At 43.2% G+C, this 16,327-nt stretch overlaps 1 protein-coding gene across 1 annotated transcript; it reads left to right on the top strand.

Annotated features, from left to right (window-relative positions):
* Window positions 1-20: 20 nt before the first annotated feature.
* XPNPEP3 (X-prolyl aminopeptidase 3) lies at window positions 21-15,154 on the top strand. Its single transcript, XM_064702344.1, has 10 exons — window positions 21-435; window positions 1,922-2,038; window positions 4,535-4,942; window positions 6,675-6,877; window positions 7,715-7,777; window positions 9,130-9,243; window positions 11,638-11,723; window positions 12,217-12,400; window positions 13,843-13,963; window positions 14,782-15,154. Exons 1-10 carry the CDS (start codon window positions 36-38, stop codon window positions 14,946-14,948), a joined length of 1,863 nt encoding a protein of 620 aa, XP_064558414.1. The 5' UTR covers window positions 21-35; the 3' UTR covers window positions 14,949-15,154.
* The last annotated feature ends 1,173 nt before the right edge of the window (window positions 15,155-16,327 follow it).

Genomic DNA, 16,327 nt, shown 5'->3' with positions numbered 1-16,327 from the left:
CATGCCAAACGGCGTCCCGCCCATAAACTCCATGAATGCGCCCACAAACGTTGCGCGGCGCCGTGGAACCTTCCAGCCCACCCCGCCCACGCCATCCCGAGGCCCCGCCCACGCCGATCATTGCCCCGCGGCGTGGGGGGGAAACGTTCTGGAAGCGGCAGCCGTGGCCGGGCAGTTGCGCTCCGCCTCGCCCCGCGCGGCGCCGCTCCCCTGTTGCCGTTGCCGCGGGCTCCCCCTCGCGGGCGCGGCAGGCGGCCCCGGGCGCTCCCGAGCCGGCGGGCGCCGCTCATTGGCGGCGGGCCGCGCGCCGGGATGGTGTCAGCGCGCGGCGCCACGGCGCAGGGAGGCCCCGCCATGCGCCGTGCGGCCCGGCCATGTCGCGCCTCCCGCAGCGGGGCCTTGTCCTGGCGGCCCGGGGCTGGCGCGGCGCCGCAGGTCAGACACCCCTCCTCCCCCACACCCCGCACCGCCCGCGGCTCCGGTAGCGACACCCGGCTATCGCAGCTTACAGCCCCGCTTGCGCTTCTCGGGTCGCGGGAAAGCGGCTCTGGCCGGCGGCGCAGTGGCAGCCCCGGTCAGGGCTGAATCCTAGGGAAGAACAGGCAGTAACTTGAATAATAAAGCAACGGTAGAAAGCTCCTCGCTGCCTTCAAGGTGTTGCTTTATTTAATGCCCGCTGTGTCCGTCTGGTTGCGAGCTGTCCTGTTTGTCTGCTGTGTATGTGGAGAAACACCAATTTAAACTAGGCTGCACAAAAACCTGCAGTTACATTTCACCGCCTGGGTCTCCAGTCAGTCTCCACACAGGGAACGCTTCGTGTTATGACTATTGGTTGTCACGCGTAAATGATCTTCAATTAGAGGCTAGTGATACTGGCTCCCACAGCACATCCACGGGCTGAGTGTTTTGCTGTAAGCCTCGGAGTCTCAGCAGATGTTTTCTTGTGTTATCCTTGCTTATGCTGGTGAAGGGTTAAAAGTGTTTGTTCTAAGAATGGCAGCACAAATTGGTTTTCTAGTAGGCATATGATAAGTAACATAAAGAGCAACCATTTTCCAAAACATCAAATAGAATTTACCTTCTGGCTACCCTCTCCTTCCTATAATTCTGGATAATTTGTATTCAGGCACAAGCGCTTCTTCAGCTGCAAAAGGCTGTGATTAAGAATTCTAAGGTTTCTAACAATTAATTTTTAATTTTAGATTTTGTCTTATCATGCCCTTCCCAGCTCACAAATGCATACTTGTAGTTGTCTTTAAAACTCACCTGCTTTGGCTGTGTGTGGTTTGGAAGTGGGATTCATAACTGTTCCGTTTGGCCAGTGCTGCTGCCATGGAAGGCCAATACACAAACAGGGACTCTCGGGTGTCCTGCAGACAGGAAAAGAAAATCACATTCCTGTGTAAACCTGTATTATTTGATGGCTTGTTTGCAGCACTATTAGTAAAATACGGAACTGGAAAAGCCTTGAAAACTGTATAATTGTTCCAGATGAGAGAAAATTTTTGAAGACATAGTTGAGAAGAGACAATATGGAGATGTCGTGCTTGGAGCCCTGTGGTGTTTGAGGGAAGTAAGGGAAGGAGAGTGCTGAGTGCCTTAGGAACACCATTTGTATGAACTGGGATGTGCAAACCAACAGAGCTTCCTGGTTTTTGTTGCTGGGTTGTCAGGTTTATCATATATTTGTTTATTTCTATCTGTTCCATGAGTATTTGATTGTCAGTTGAGTTGTATGCACATTGTTTCATAAATTTGTGATGCATAGCAAATGGAGAAGTTAAGGAGGTATTTTTATGTCGTATAAGTGAAGGAATGCTCCTAAGAGTCTGATGACTAGCCCACAGTTCTGCAGTTTCCTAACTGGAAAGTTTTGGTGTTTTTTTTTTTACCTTGACGTGGTGCATTTCTTTTCCTCTAGTTTGCAAGTCATGTGCTCTCCGAAGATTTTCCATCCAGCCTGCCCAGCAGAAGAAGATTCCAAACCGGTATTTGGGGCAGCCCAGCCCCTTCACCCACCCACATCTGCTCAAACCAGGTGAGGTTTGGGCCCTGCATGAGCCAGTCATTGATATTGTATCTGTTTTTCTGAGTATATTGATTTGCTGCGTCATAGAGTTGTCTGTGGCTTCGGGTGTTTATTACTACCTTCATTGGCCAGTAATTATATTTAGTAGCTAATTTCCTTGTCTGAGATGGTACTGGTTCCAAAAATAGGCTTCACATGTGATGGCTTTGATAGCTTCTTTCTTTTTTCTCATGATGTACTCAGGGTTGTTTCCTTGGGTGCTGCAGACTTTTTGTAGCTGTGGCATTTTGTGGACTCATTGTCCTGCAAATAAATATGGGTTTTATTAAGAGGGAGTTTTTTGTGCAAGCTGAAGTGTCAGAATGGTTCATATCCCATGTCTTGTGAGTCACAAAACAAAAGTGCAGTTCACCAAAGGTGAATGGGGAAAGACATTGATAAATGGACAGCTTTTGTCTAAAGAATGTGCCCTGTTCACAGGAGTATTCAATATGAGGAGAAGGACAAAAAGAAGCTTGTGACTATGAAGTTAGACAGTAGCGATAGAAGCTGGGGTTGTACATTTTTTTGAGATGCAGAGATGCATGAAAATGAACATGTAGGCATAAGATCACCACACTTAAATCTAAAAAAAAAAAAAAAAAAACAAAAAATTGCAGCAAAAATATATTCAAGAATATGTCTGGGAAAACATTTTGTGTTCTTCCATAGGTGAGTATAAAAGGAGAACAGAGGAATACTCTCTGTGTGTGTATAAATATATATAAATATATATATATATACACACCCTTGTATTTAATGGTAGAATAATTCAGGTGAGAAGGAACCTCACACAGTTAACAGGATTTTAAATTATGCTCAAGGCTGGGCTAACTTCAGCATTAGATCAGGTTGCTTAGGGCACTCATTGAGAGCTCACAGTAAACAAGGCTGACTCCTTAAAGTACAGCCAAAGCACTGGAAGTGAATTCTAGCTATCCAAAGTATTTTTTCATTTAATAAAGAAGAGGTGATTTCCTTAAAATAATATGACATTGTTCTATTGCAATTATTGTTTTGAAAAGCAAATGCCTTTGATACAAAGAGAATTTCCAGGCCTCACAGCTGGAAGACAGCTGGGATCCCCATGTTTCACCCCATTGCAGCTTCTGAAATTCACTGGACTGTGGCAGTTTAAAAGCTGACTGGAATGCAGTGGAGCATAGGAAATTTGCAGTATAACATTGTGGAATTGTGAGGCCAGATTGCATTAAAACAGTTTCTGTGTTCTCTGTCGTTTCTACATTCACAGAGTAAAATAAGTGTGGTGGGTTTGGGTTTGTTTGGTTCTTTTTAAAGACTATTACATCTAATAGGTATTGAGCATATAATCAAAAAAGTGTAAAAGTTAATGCAAATAGAACTTCCCCTCCTACTGCACTCATGCAAGAATCCACTTGCAGTAGAAGTCAAATATCAATTTTTGTTCTAGAATTGCCTCTGTGTAATATATGAAAGAGGAAGAAAAGATTATGAAAGTGGAAAGTTAACAAACAGTATCAAAATTCAACCTACATTAAGATAGGGTACTAGCCAAAGATACTGATTAAGGCTCTTATGTTAATTTAGATCATAAATAGGGAGTCTCCCAATTTTAAAAATACATACTTCAGCTGTTGCTAGTTGTCCTTTGAACTTCAGTCCTGTTTTGGTGAGTATCTTGATTGCTGTACTTCATGTCTTTTGCGACTGGAGAAGTTGAAACAGTGCCTTCATCAGAGAGATCATTTGCTTAGTTAGTGTTATTAGAAATACAGTATTTAACTTTGGAAAAATCTGAATTGTTAAATATTGACAAAAGCTACATATGCCCTGAAGAAGATCCCTTCCCTTAACAGGAGTCTGATGGCAGCCTGCAGTCGTCTGTGGTTTGTTTCTGCCTGGAATCTTGTGACTGGTTAGACTCTGCAACCTCTGTGCTTCTGCCTGATCCCCCAGAATCTCTGACACCCAATCTGGCCCCTGTGGTTTAGAAATAGTCACTTTATTAGTTGACTTAGTGTGTATTTGAACAAACATTCTAACTTTATCTGAGGAAATTAATGCTCAACCTCAGGAGGCAAACTTCTGTTCAATGTCCGTGCTGTAAAACCCATCAGTTTTTAGCAGTCAAAGTTCAGTTTGCCTTGCCCCCTCCTCTTTTTTTTTTTACACATTCTCTGCAAACATGTGGATGTTTGTTTAAATCTACCAGGTTTTGTGATTTCTACCTTTGCACAGAAATATGTAACACAGCATCCAGTTGGTTAAAACCAATGTCTGCCTTTGCATGATGGAGAAGCAGCCTGAATGAGGATGTGCTGTAGGAATGGTAGCTGAAGAGGAGCAAGGGAAAAGGCTTGTGAGGGGTTACAAGGAAGCCATGCATGTGTAAGGCATCAGGGAGTAGGCAGGAATCAGGCATGTGGCTAGTAAAATACCCTTAGTGCCTTGAATTTCTGCATCTGATTTGTTTTGTGTTCACAGGAGAGGTGACCCCAGGATTGTCACAGGTGGAATATGCTCTTCGCCGACACAAACTGATGGTGTCGATCCAGAAGGAAGCCCAAGGCTGCGACGGTTTGGACCACACAGTGATTCTGCTGTCCAACCCCACGTACTACATGAGCAATGACATCCCCTATGTTTTCCACCAGGACACTAATTTCCTGTACCTCTGTGGGTTTCAGGAGCCTGACAGCATCCTGGTGCTGCAGAGCATTCCTGGCAAAGCGCTGCCATCTCACAAATCCATACTTTTTGTGCCCCGGAGGGATCCAAATCGAGAGCTGTGGGATGGGCCCAGATCAGGCCCGGATGGGGCAATTGCTCTCACAGGAGTAGATGAAGCTTACACCATTGAGGAGTTCAGGCACTTGGTGGCCAAGCTGAAAGGTAACAAAATATAGAGGGAATGAGATGAGGATGTGGTTTGCAAAGTCTGAATGGTTCAAGTTTGGGAAGGGGTCTGTGACATCACTTTGAAACTAAAATGAACTTGAGGAATGAGCCAACTTGACAGTATGGCTGTGGTAAAGGTAGTTAGAAGTTTGTGTTAGCTCTTTGAGGGTCACCAATGGATATGTAGTTTTGAAAATTTCTGACTTTCTTGTGTATCCATGTGAATGCCAGTCTGCATATCTTTGAAATATTAAGGAACAGGATAAGCAAGACCATGTTTCTGTTTTAGTCATATCTGTTTGCTGACAGAGTCAGGACCAGATGACATACAGGAAACTTGAACATTTTTATTCATAGTAGACTTGGAAAATGATCCACACAGGGAGCTTGTTAGTCCACTCACATTTAGCTAGATGATTACTTGCCCATGAAATACAAACATTGCTGTCCTTTAGAAATATTCTTTTGCATCTCCCATCACCACATAGCCTCAATACCTATAGTCCAGGAAGAACTTAAATGCAGTATAAAATAAAGCTGAAGAAGGCTCATGACAATATAATAAGGGCAAGTGTGACTTTGGAGGGGTCACACAACTAGAGGGAGAGAATTTTTGAGTATTAAATACCATATTGGAATCAGTTATTTTGTTTCAAAAAAGGATGTCGTGAAAATGGGTAAGCCACAGGGCAAAGAATGATCAAAGAAAGCATGGAATATGTGTGAGATACAGGCTGAACAAATCTACTCAGCTTGAAAAAGAAAACAAGGCAAGGTGTGAGATGTGTACAGTTGGGGAAAGCACAGAGAATGACTATGATCATTAATGTCTGGTTTTCTTAATTTAAAAACAAAGGAAACACTGAATTCACATGACATGGTTTGGCACCTCTCAAGTTATAGATCATTCATGGAAGTTTGGAGTATCAAAATTAAAATGGAGTCAGAAGTTTGTAATTCTGTGGGGGAGAGGTCCATGAAAAGCAGTAAATCAGCTAAGGGCAATACTCTTTAATGAATGCCCAGTTTCATAGATACTTTGTGTAGGCAACTGCTCATGGTTACTTTCACCAAAGAAGGAGGGTCATGGTGGACATCAACAGTGACTCACCATGGCTTTTATACTCATTTGCATTTAAAATGTTCCATGAGGAGAATGTTGATTTTAACTGTTGTTCTGCATAAATTTCACTGTGAGTGTGTCTGTTCTCAGTAAGCTCATTTTCTTTGAATGGCTGAAATAAGCAGTTGTTTCCCCAAGTGTCTTGAGGTGTTGCTGGTAATGATCTTGATTCCATGCAAAAAGGTGAATTGCTTTCCATGGTCAGTGTGGACAGGTAGACGGATTCAGGACAGGGAGAAGGATTCAGAAGGTGCACTGTGATGTGATGGCTGCTTGGCTTACACAAGTGCAACTTTGACAGGTGGACTCTGAATGGATTTGAGCCAGATACATATATTCAGTGATGGTTGTAAGCCCCATTATTTGCCCAGAAGTGGGGAGTTGTCCAGTCTATACGCTATGAATTTGTAATCTTCCAAATTTAGAAGAGATTGCTGATATTCTGTGACACTGAAAGTGTCTGTATAGTCTGTCAGTGTAGATTCAGAGAAAATTCTTTTTCTCAAATACAGCAACAGATGTCGTTTAGGAGGAGTGAGTTAGTTTCTTATGTGGAGAATGTGTCTGCATTTATTTGAGTGTCAACTTTGTTTTGCATTCCAGGTGAGTCCAACGTGGTTTGGTATGACTTGAGAAAACCAGTGCATGCAGAGCTGCACTCTGACTACATGCAGCCCCTGGCTGAGGTAAAAGCTCGCAGCAAAAACCGCATCCAGGCCGTTCGACATCTCGTGCAGAACCTTCGGCTGATCAAATCCCCGGCAGAGATTGAGAGGATGAAGATAGCTGGCCGGGTGACAGCAGAGGTAATGGGGCTGTGTGTTCCCCTGATGACCAGTGCATTCCCTTGGTGAGGTGACATGAGCTGGAAGGAGAGCTTTGGTCTAATCTGTTACTGAGCTGCTGTGTCTCAGCCACTGGCTGGGCTTGGCTTCCTCCACACGACAAGGGGAAACTGGAAGGCTGCTTGGTCTGCCAGATTCTCTCAATCAGCACAACTCTAGTGAAGAAAAGCCAGCAGCTGTTAGACTTTGTTTAAAAGCAAAGGCTGATCTTTTCTCTGCCTTCCCAGCTTCCTCTCTGCTTTCCAAAATAATTTTCTTTTCCATCTATTATTTTTGTTTTGAGGAAACCAGGATTTTAATGAAGATCTTTCTTATTTATTAATGTGTCTGCATTCCCCCTTCACCCTCAAATACCTTTTGAACTCGTTGGGCACTTTTAAACAAATCTGACAGATACCTCAAATGCAGTTAATGTTTCATAAATGTTATTAAAATAAATAGCCAAGTAGAAAAGGGAAGTACAGGTTGTCCTTCTCTGAAGGAAAAGCTGCATAAGGCAATCCTATTATACCTGAGGGAATCCACAGGTGAGACAACTTCTAAAATGCCAAACCATGGGATCAGCCTCAATCATCCAATTTTTTTTTTTTTACAAAAACTACAGTCATCCCCTAAATACAGTTTCACAGGGAGGAATACATTTTAACTGGTTCTAGTCTTGACAGCATTTTCACCAAAGAAAATGGTGAAACCCTCTGGTTCTGGGCCAGCTGATTTTGGGCCCTCCTCAAGAGACAACAGGTGAAAAAAAACCAGTTCAGGCTCCTTTGCTAACTGAAAGTCCCTTATTTTTCATAGGCTTTCACAGAAACTATGTTTGCCAGTAAAACCCCTGTGGATGAAGCCTTTCTGTATGCAAAGGTGAGTAGTTTGTAGCTGGAAGTGAGATGGAAGGGCTGGATGTTGGTTATCCTTCCAGGAAACCAGAAATGTCAGGTCTCTTTATCACGTTTCTCCCACTGTAGCACATTTATTCACCCAACTCTTGTGGTTCCTTGGACATACAGAAGTGTCAATGTGAGGAATTCTTCAGCTGTACTTCCTGTACCCTTATTTAAGGAGTGTAGCATTTGTCTAAGTTTCCTTCTATTGATGTCTTTTTGTACTATATTGAAATGCAAAACCTGCTAAACAATTGGAAGTAAAGTTTTAACCTTATTTTATAATACAAGTCCATTGTACAAAATTTAAGTAGTTATAACACCTGTTTGTAAAGCCTGCTTCTCTTGCCTCTAGCCCCTTACTACATCAGATTAGCACAGCCATCTTGAAGCAGTTTAGGTGCCTCTCAGTTACAAAATAAGGACTAATTGGCCTGCACATTTGGTAAGGAACTTTGTAAGGAATTGCAGTGAGATGCCTGTTCAAGAAACATCAGCAGGATTTCACCCTCTGTTACTACATGGATGGGCCTGTGTTGACATGGCACTGGCAGTACTGAGTTGAAAAAACTACTTTAATTAAAGTGTATTTTACAGGTCAGTTTTTCAGTCCAGACCAGGATCGTAAAACCTTTGCTCCATGTAGGCATCCTGGAGTGTTCTGTCCCATGTGATTTTGGTAACCATAGAAAAGACATGCTATTAACATGTTGAGGGTCTTTATAGATGTAAATTTATTAATTTCCATGCTTTCATCAGCTTCATCATTCAAGAAAGGTAAAGATCTTGAGGCTTATGCTGCTTTTTTCTTCTATCCCTCAGACATCAATGTAGTGCACGCTTTCAGACCTTCTTAGTTTAACAGTCATGAAAAAAAGATACTGCTGGAAATATACTGGTACTTTGCAATTTTACAAGACAGAAGCAAACCATGAACGTTGTCATGCTGACATATAGGATCTTTCAAAATTCACGAAGTTGTATGCCAAATAAGAGCATTACTTTATATAAGAACAAATCCTCACCTGGGTATATGCCAATGTAGTGAATGTTTGAGGCAGTATTGAATGGCTTGTACCAGAAAAAGCTTCCTGGAGATCCAGTAAAGGCTTGAAAAATTCTTGAAAAAGTGGATGGTTCTGTATTTTTTTTTCTCTAGAGCCCTTGAAAAATATTTAAGACTGCTTTCATTTAGTCAGCTCACTTTCCAGTTTCACTTTGTGTTGTTCAAATTAAGAAAGCAGTTGTAGGACAAGAATTATTGTGGTTCTAGGGCAGTTAATCACCTGAATCAGCACTAATGGTTTCCTCTTCTCTGTATTGTTCCTCCAGTTTGAATTCGAGTGCCGGGCACGTGGTGCTGACATCTTGGCATACCCCCCTGTTGTTGCTGGTGGCAACAGATCAAACACTTTGCACTATGTGAAGAATAATCAGCTCATTAAGGTAACCCTTGTGCTGTCCAGTAACTTGAAATGCTTGTGAAGTGCTGTGATACAAGTCTATGTTTCCTAGCTGTTGCTTGTTTTGACTGAACAGATCAAAGCTCTTAAATACATATTTAAGTGAGCGAGAGAAATGAATCCTGCCTTGCTTAATTTTACCTTGGTCAATGACAGATTCAGCTTGTCTTTCTTCCCTGTCAGTTTTTGCTGCAGCATTTTCTGAACAGTGCAAGGACTTGCAAACAGGGTTGCCGGTAATTTAGTACACATTTGCTCTCACAGCAGCTTGCAGTGCTGGGGGCCTCACAAAATAGGGGAGCCACTTGTCACAGGTAGGACAAAGGCCCAGGGGGTCTTCTGCTGTCACTTGCATTCCTTGGCCTTCCTTTGCAATATAAGGGCAAAGTGCATTCCTGCTCTGCTGAAGCCGAAAAGCATTTTGGTTCCATGTAGCCCAGCAAAGCAGGGAAGGGGAACAAGTAGGGAACAGATCAGTGTTAAATGTCAAGAGGTGGAAGAGGAACATGTTTTGTTTTATTTTGAAGATTCTCGTTGAATTGAACTCTCTCCAGCTTTCCTCGCAATAGTTCTTTCGATTCAGAGAAGCATTTTCAGGGGCAGTATTCCCTCACTGCTGTGCTCACTATTTACTTTTCAGAGGAGCATATTTTTCCTCTGTCTTAACACAGAAAGAAACTTTCCCACTAGCATTGTCTTTTCTTGAAGCTGGGATGCTAGCAGACCTTGAAATGATCTGCCGAGACAAATGTACAAAAGATATGACAGGCTGCTTTTGGCAGGAAGAAGCTTCCTTTGTTGTTCTGTCATCCAAGGTCAGGCTGCTGCTGTAACTCCAGTTGCTTCTGTTAAAGTTGTTCAGTTAAATGACTGTCTCTTGTTTTTTTTTTCCAAAACTATTAGGTCAAATATTAAACCCATAAACTTGACACTTGCTTTGTGTGCTGCTTCTTACAGATCTTGTTTCCAAATAGGCTAACAAAGTGTCTAATTTGGGAGATATATGAATGTTTCATTCAGTCTTTTACTTAGAGGGCTCTGCTTTAAAGAAAGAGGACGAGCACAGCATAAGGCATTTACTGGACAATCAAACCACAGGCTGAATTCCCTTAGTCAGTAAATTGTTACTTAGCTTGTTTAATTGCGTGGCAGGTGGTGTAATTTCAGATTTGCCTTAAAGAATTCAACCTATTGAATTCTGAAAAATATAATTTTTCAGAATATATAATTCAATTCAATTTCAGAATATATAATTCAATATAATTGAATAGGTGAAAAATACAATTTTTCAGCTATTCTGAAAAATGTTAAAAGTACAATATTTAAGGATAGTTAATGGCCCGCCTCTTCAGTGGGATAGTGAGGTCTGCTCTTTGCTGGTTTATCTGCTGTGTCTGTGTCACTTAACTGTACACAATGATAGCAGCTAGCACTGGAAGTAACAGTAACAGTGAAATTTTGCTGCTTTAATCTGTTCCTTAACATGCTGCAGTTATGTCTGGTTGTTCCACATCATGTCTGCTGGCACAGTCATGGATCTGTGGAATGAATCTCTACCTGTGTAAATATGTAGAGAATTTACTCCAAACTTTTAAAACATCTTACTGCTGTATTTGTTGTTAGCCCCTTTAAGGCAGTGGTTTTGTTCCTGGCCCTTTGTCTTTCTTCTGTGTGACTTTTTGGGAGATATGAAGTCATTGATCTGGAACAGCTTTGCTGAATTGAATTGGATATTCACATCTCCAAAAATTTTTCTTCATCACCAGATCAATCCAGAAAGATATGTTAAAACAGTAAAGAAAGTCCTAGAAGAGAAAGGGAAGGTTGTACAGACTGTTCACCAATGCATTTACAGCAGTGATACACTCTTAGATTTTGTGATACAAAGTGATTTTACTGGGTCTTCATATCCTATGACAAGGGTAAATTTGTAGCTGTTGGTGATCCTGTGGGGAGCTCAGAAATCCTATGCTTTTGTTGCAAGTGCCCTGTGTCTCAGTCACTATAGCTGAGAACTTCTAGTGTAAGGAGTCATGGGCAGAATTTGCTGGAGTAAGTGATCCAGGTGTGAATAGGACTTGTCTCAGAGAGCAGAATAGTTCAAGGCAAATGCCTTTTTTTTACTCCAAAATCTTCATCTTAAAAGTTCAGACAGTAAATAAGCATAACAGTCAGAGACTGCCTTACAGAGCAACAATCTAACTGGAATAGCCTATTTATGAACAGTAGTACCTGGGGTATTACTCTGCAAAAGGAATTCACTTTTCTGCAGCTACACTGTGAAAACAGAAGCATAACCTCCTTTCCTGCTGTCAGACAGAAAAATCAATTAATAGCTGGATTGACTCACAGAGCATTCTTTCCTGTTATTCTGCAGGATGGTGAACTGGTCTTGCTAGATGGTGGATGTGAATTTTCCTGCTATGTGAGTGACATCACACGTACCTGGCCTGTCAATGGAAGGTATGCTGCAGTAAGTTTTTTTTGAAGAATTTTGATAAGTTCTTAAATGATTGATGGATTGAATCTGTGTTTAGTCATAGTTTTACCGTGTCCCATTCTGTGCTGCTTCAGAGTAATCAAATTATATAAAGTAATCATTCAGCTGTATTCCCCACTGCCTCATTAATTACTGCATGAATATATGTGATTATTGCTATTTTCAGCTATTACAGCATGCTTAACGTGCAGAGAGGGCTTTTGTACATTCAGCTGTGGCTGACTCCAGTTGTGTGCAAGAGAACAGGAGTTTCAGTTGATGTGCACATAGCTCTGCCAGTTGTGAATTTGCTGATGTAGCCTTTCATACAAGGAGACAGTTGCTCTGCTTGCTGGCTTTCCCCTGCTCCATCCTTGAACTGAATCTGTACCCAGAACAGGTTCTGGGGACAAAACCTCTTTTCTCTTGGAAACAGAGATTTAGTTGTGTGATATTCCTTTACTCAATGGCCTTCAGGTTCACCAAACCCCAAGCAGAACTGTATCAAGCTGTCCTGGATATCCAGAAGTCCTGCTTGAGCCTCTGCTCCCCTGGCATGAGTCTGGAAAATATCTACAGCCTCATGCTGAGCCTTATTGGACAGAAACTGAAAGACTTGGGTGTCCTGGAGAGCAGCATCACTGACAGCCATTTCTTCAAGGTACTTCAATTTTTTTACTCTAGTTTATGCGTTTACTCTAGTTTACTCCTATTAATCCTGATTGTTTTATCCGTGGGTAGTTTTAGGGCTCTAATTTGGGTCAGGAATGTGGTTTCAGGATGTCTCTTCTATTTGCTGCTACATGGTGCCTTAATTCATGTCATGGGCTGGTCTCAGCTCAAGAATTAATTTCTCTGAGACAGGGCTAAACTCCAAGATGTGATTCAACCATTTGGTGCACAATTTGGTCTGAAGTAACCCCCAGTCTTATATGCACATAGTGTGAATATTTGTTCCTTGGCTCTTGCTGTTTCACTCTGCAGATCCATTCCCATTGCTCTGCATTACTTGCCAGCACAGAAGCAGCTTTAGAGCTGCTTCACAGTCTGAAGGGAGCTACGGGCACTAACACAAGATTCTGGGTCCAGGCTTGACTGCAGGCAGTTATTCATATTTTTGTGGTCTGTTTAACATCACATAAATCTGCAGTGCCACCAAAAGGTGCAGCCTACTCTCAGTCATTCCACCTCTGCTCCTTCTGCACCATTTTGTGTCAGTACTGGGACTCACAGAGCTACCTGGTGAACAAGACTGGGAAACTGGTCTGCCTCAGAGCTGAACCTGCAGATGAACAGGATTGGTTTTCAGTTAGAGAAGTTTACCCGCTCACTCTCACTGCAGAGCTGCACGAGGGCTGACGCCAGTACTGCAAAGATGGCGGAACCAGGTGACGGCACTACGGCTTTTGGCAGCCGGACAGGTTCCTGCCGGATTTAGTTGTGCGCCGTGCCGGTGCCATGGCAGCCCGGGCGGACGGGGGTGTCGTGCCGGATTCTCCCGGCAGGTGGAAGCACAGCCAGTGCTGTGGTCCCTGGGAATGAGGAGCGTGGAGCAGGGAGGCGTTCTCGCTGATTCCTGCTTTAGAGGGAGGGAGATCAGGATGGTGGGAGGGGAGAGGCGGTGTCCGTGCCTTGTAGAGGTGGATTAAAATCATGCTGTATCTACTGAATGAAATCGGCACAGCACTTGCTCTGTTGTGCATAGGAGACCACTTTGACAGCCCAGAGCAGCTGCACTTGCTGCAGCCAGTTGTGAAGGTCTGCTGATGGGAGTTGTGCAGGGCTTGGATGTTTAAGGGGTGGGAAGGGTTGGGCAGCAAAGCCCAGCGATTTGAAAGTTGACACCATGCTGAGATGGTGATGGGTTTGGGCTGCTCTTGTCAGTGCAGGGGAAAGGCAATCTGCAATGTGCTCATAATAGGTACCTGGTGGGTTTTAAGGGCCATCCAGTTCTAGTACATGGAAGGCAGGCCCTGGTGGCCTAGGCGTGGCAGTAAGACTGCTAGTTATGTACATAACTATTCTGTCTCTTTTACCTTTTGTATTGGAACAACTTGGTCTGTGTTTAACTGCCTCTGTGACACTTGTTCTGTCTTCTCTTAGGCTGTTCGAAAATACTGCCCTCATCATGTGGGCCATTACTTGGGCATGGATGTTCACGACACCCCAGATATATCCCGATCGATCCCGTTCCAGCCAGGCATGGTGATAACCATTGAACCAGGTAAAAAGCAGTCAGTGGTGGCCAAAAACATGCAGCACTGAGAGTAACAGTATTGCCTTTCAATAATTAGCCGGTCCTGCAGACTAAAGCATTCACATCCTTTCTGGTGAAGCTGGAAACTATAGCATTATTGGAAAGCCTTAAGTCATTCCCCTCCCAAAGTCATTACAGTATTAGAAAACCCTACTTCCTTCCCAAATATAGCCAAGGCAGCACATAGTGGGAGTAAACTCAGGAAGCAGAGTAGTGTAGAGCTCAGGCTGTGCAGCACAGGTGAACTGCAGTGCAGAAATCAGGGTCAATTCACTTGTGCTGTGTTCTGTGTTCATGCCACTGAACTTCTACCAGTCACTGGTAGTGTCTCAAGCATTGCAGTCTGCAATTTACAGGGATTCGCAACTTAGCTTTACAAATTAGGCATGCTGTGAGGAATCTTTCTTTCTCCTTGTCACTAGATTTGGAGCTGTCAGCTGGAAACTTATATTTAATGCTTGTCTCTTCTCTCTCTCTATTCAGAACATTGTTAAAATCATCACTATGAATGTAGCACTGAGAGCAAGAAGTGTGAAAAGGCCAGGTGTAGCTATGGAAGTTTTTATTAATGTTCTGATATCTTTAGGCACAGAGGGACACTTTCCTTTCTTTGCCCACCAACAGTGAGTTGATGAGAGGAAAGAGAGTAACTTGCCATATTAAAAATTCTCAGGATCAAACACGTTATGTTGCTGAAGGTCTAACCTCACTCTCCTGGTGGTGCAGAAAGGGAAAGGTGGTGTTCTGGAGAGTGTTCTGTGTTTTAATTCCCTTTCTTCTTTCAGGCATTTATATTCCTGAGGATGATGTGAGCGCTCCAGAGAAGTTTCGTGGCATTGGTGTGCGCATTGAGGATGATGTGGTGATAACAGAGGATGCACCTCTTGTCCTGTCTGCTGACTGTCCCAAGGACATCTACCACCTTGAGCAGATCTGTGGCCGCAGCTCATGATGTCCCTTCTCTGCCCCTTTCATCCTCCTTGGGAGACACAGCCCCACAGGGATGCAGATCCCTTAGCAGGCTGTAGTTGCCACGTGATGGAAGGCATGGACAGTTGATGGCTGTTTCCAAGACTGGGACTGGGCAGTGGAATGCAAAAGGCTTGGGTACTGAGGGATGAAAAAACAAAGTAACCTTCTCTGTGTGCAGTTTTCTTCTGATTTGTGCTGATGTGAGACTGTTGTATGATGTGAAAGTGGATTCATCCGTCTGCTGCTGTGTGGATCCATGTGTTCTGGGGCCCTCGGGGAGGTTGAATTTTTTCAGTGCCACCAGATGCATAGGTACAACAGCTGAGACCAATGACCCCTTTTTTCCCCCTTAGCAGCAGTTTCACAGCAGTCAGATTTTTAAAAGGAGGCTTTTATAAATGCTGGTTTTGGATGAAAAAGTGTCTGCTTGAATTTTGTAGAACCATGTAAGGAGAGAGTCTGGTAATCAGGGAGGTGGGTTTGATGGAGAGGTGTTTGTATCTGAAGCCAGTGGAGAATTCTTTTAGTATTTTAAAGATAAGGATGTGTTTAGGCCTTGTTCAGGCACATGCAAAATAGGCCTGCAGCGGGGAAAAACACCTTGTCTTTCAGCTTTTTGGAGTGTTTGGTAATTTCAAAAAGTACAAATAGGGCTCAGAAGGGTAGACATACCTATTCTTGCTGTCTTCCACATTCCCTTCCTTTTGTCCCAAAGGTCCATTCCTTTTTCCTGCTGTGAGTCTCTCTCTACCCTAGGAAGCAGGGCCATGTTGATTATGCTGGACTGCACTGGTGAGCTGTTGGTTGTCTCCCAGATGTGAGGTGTCCAGTTCTGGGACAGTCACAGCACCTTTCTGGCCTCTGCTTGCTGTGTGCTGCAAGTGCCAGTGACTTCAGCAGTGGAGTTTTGAAGAGTCTGCCCTATGGCAAGTGTCAAGTCTTAACATGGCTTTTATATGGAATTAATTGGAATTAAAATAATTCTTCTTTTCTGAACTCTGAGGGCATGATGAGAGCTGATTTTTGGTTTTTTCCCAAAGTGGTCTGATATTTTTGAAGCAGCTGCAAATGTTACTGGGGCTGGATGAGGAGTAAAGAGAAGAGTTTTCTACCCTGACCATGAGCCTACCATCCAGGCCACAGTAAATACACCCACTAGAGGCAAGCATCTCTGTATTTACTGAAAATACTTAGACAATCAGCTTTTTAACATGTGTGAAAAATGCCTCTCATCACAGCATCTCCTGTTATTTACACTTGCTGTGGCATCACCTTACTTCCTTTCTTATGGTAGCTTTCAGTGCTCTTCATCTGTTACTCTAAATTTTCTTTCTCTTCTCTACCTGGATTGTCTATTTC

Source organism: Zonotrichia leucophrys, chromosome 1A (assembly GCF_028769735.1).
Source record: "Zonotrichia leucophrys gambelii isolate GWCS_2022_RI chromosome 1A, RI_Zleu_2.0, whole genome shotgun sequence".
NCBI lineage: Eukaryota > Metazoa > Chordata > Aves > Passeriformes > Passerellidae > Zonotrichia > Zonotrichia leucophrys.
The sequence above is the reverse complement of the archived record's forward strand: the minus strand, read 5'-3'. Positions and strand labels throughout refer to the sequence as shown.

Bases quoted from the DNA above. Each gene is read 5' to 3' on its own strand.
- XPNPEP3 (XM_064702344.1), top strand. From the start codon at position 36: ATGCGCCCACAAACGTTGCGCGGCGCCGTGGAACCTTCCAGCCCACCC. The intron at 6,878-7,714 runs GTAATGGGGCTG...TATTTTTCATAG, and splicing joins CTGGCCGGGTGACAGCAGAG to GCTTTCACAGAAACTATGTT. The intron at 13,964-14,781 runs GTAAAAAGCAGT...TTCTTCTTTCAG, and splicing joins GGTGATAACCATTGAACCAG to GCATTTATATTCCTGAGGAT.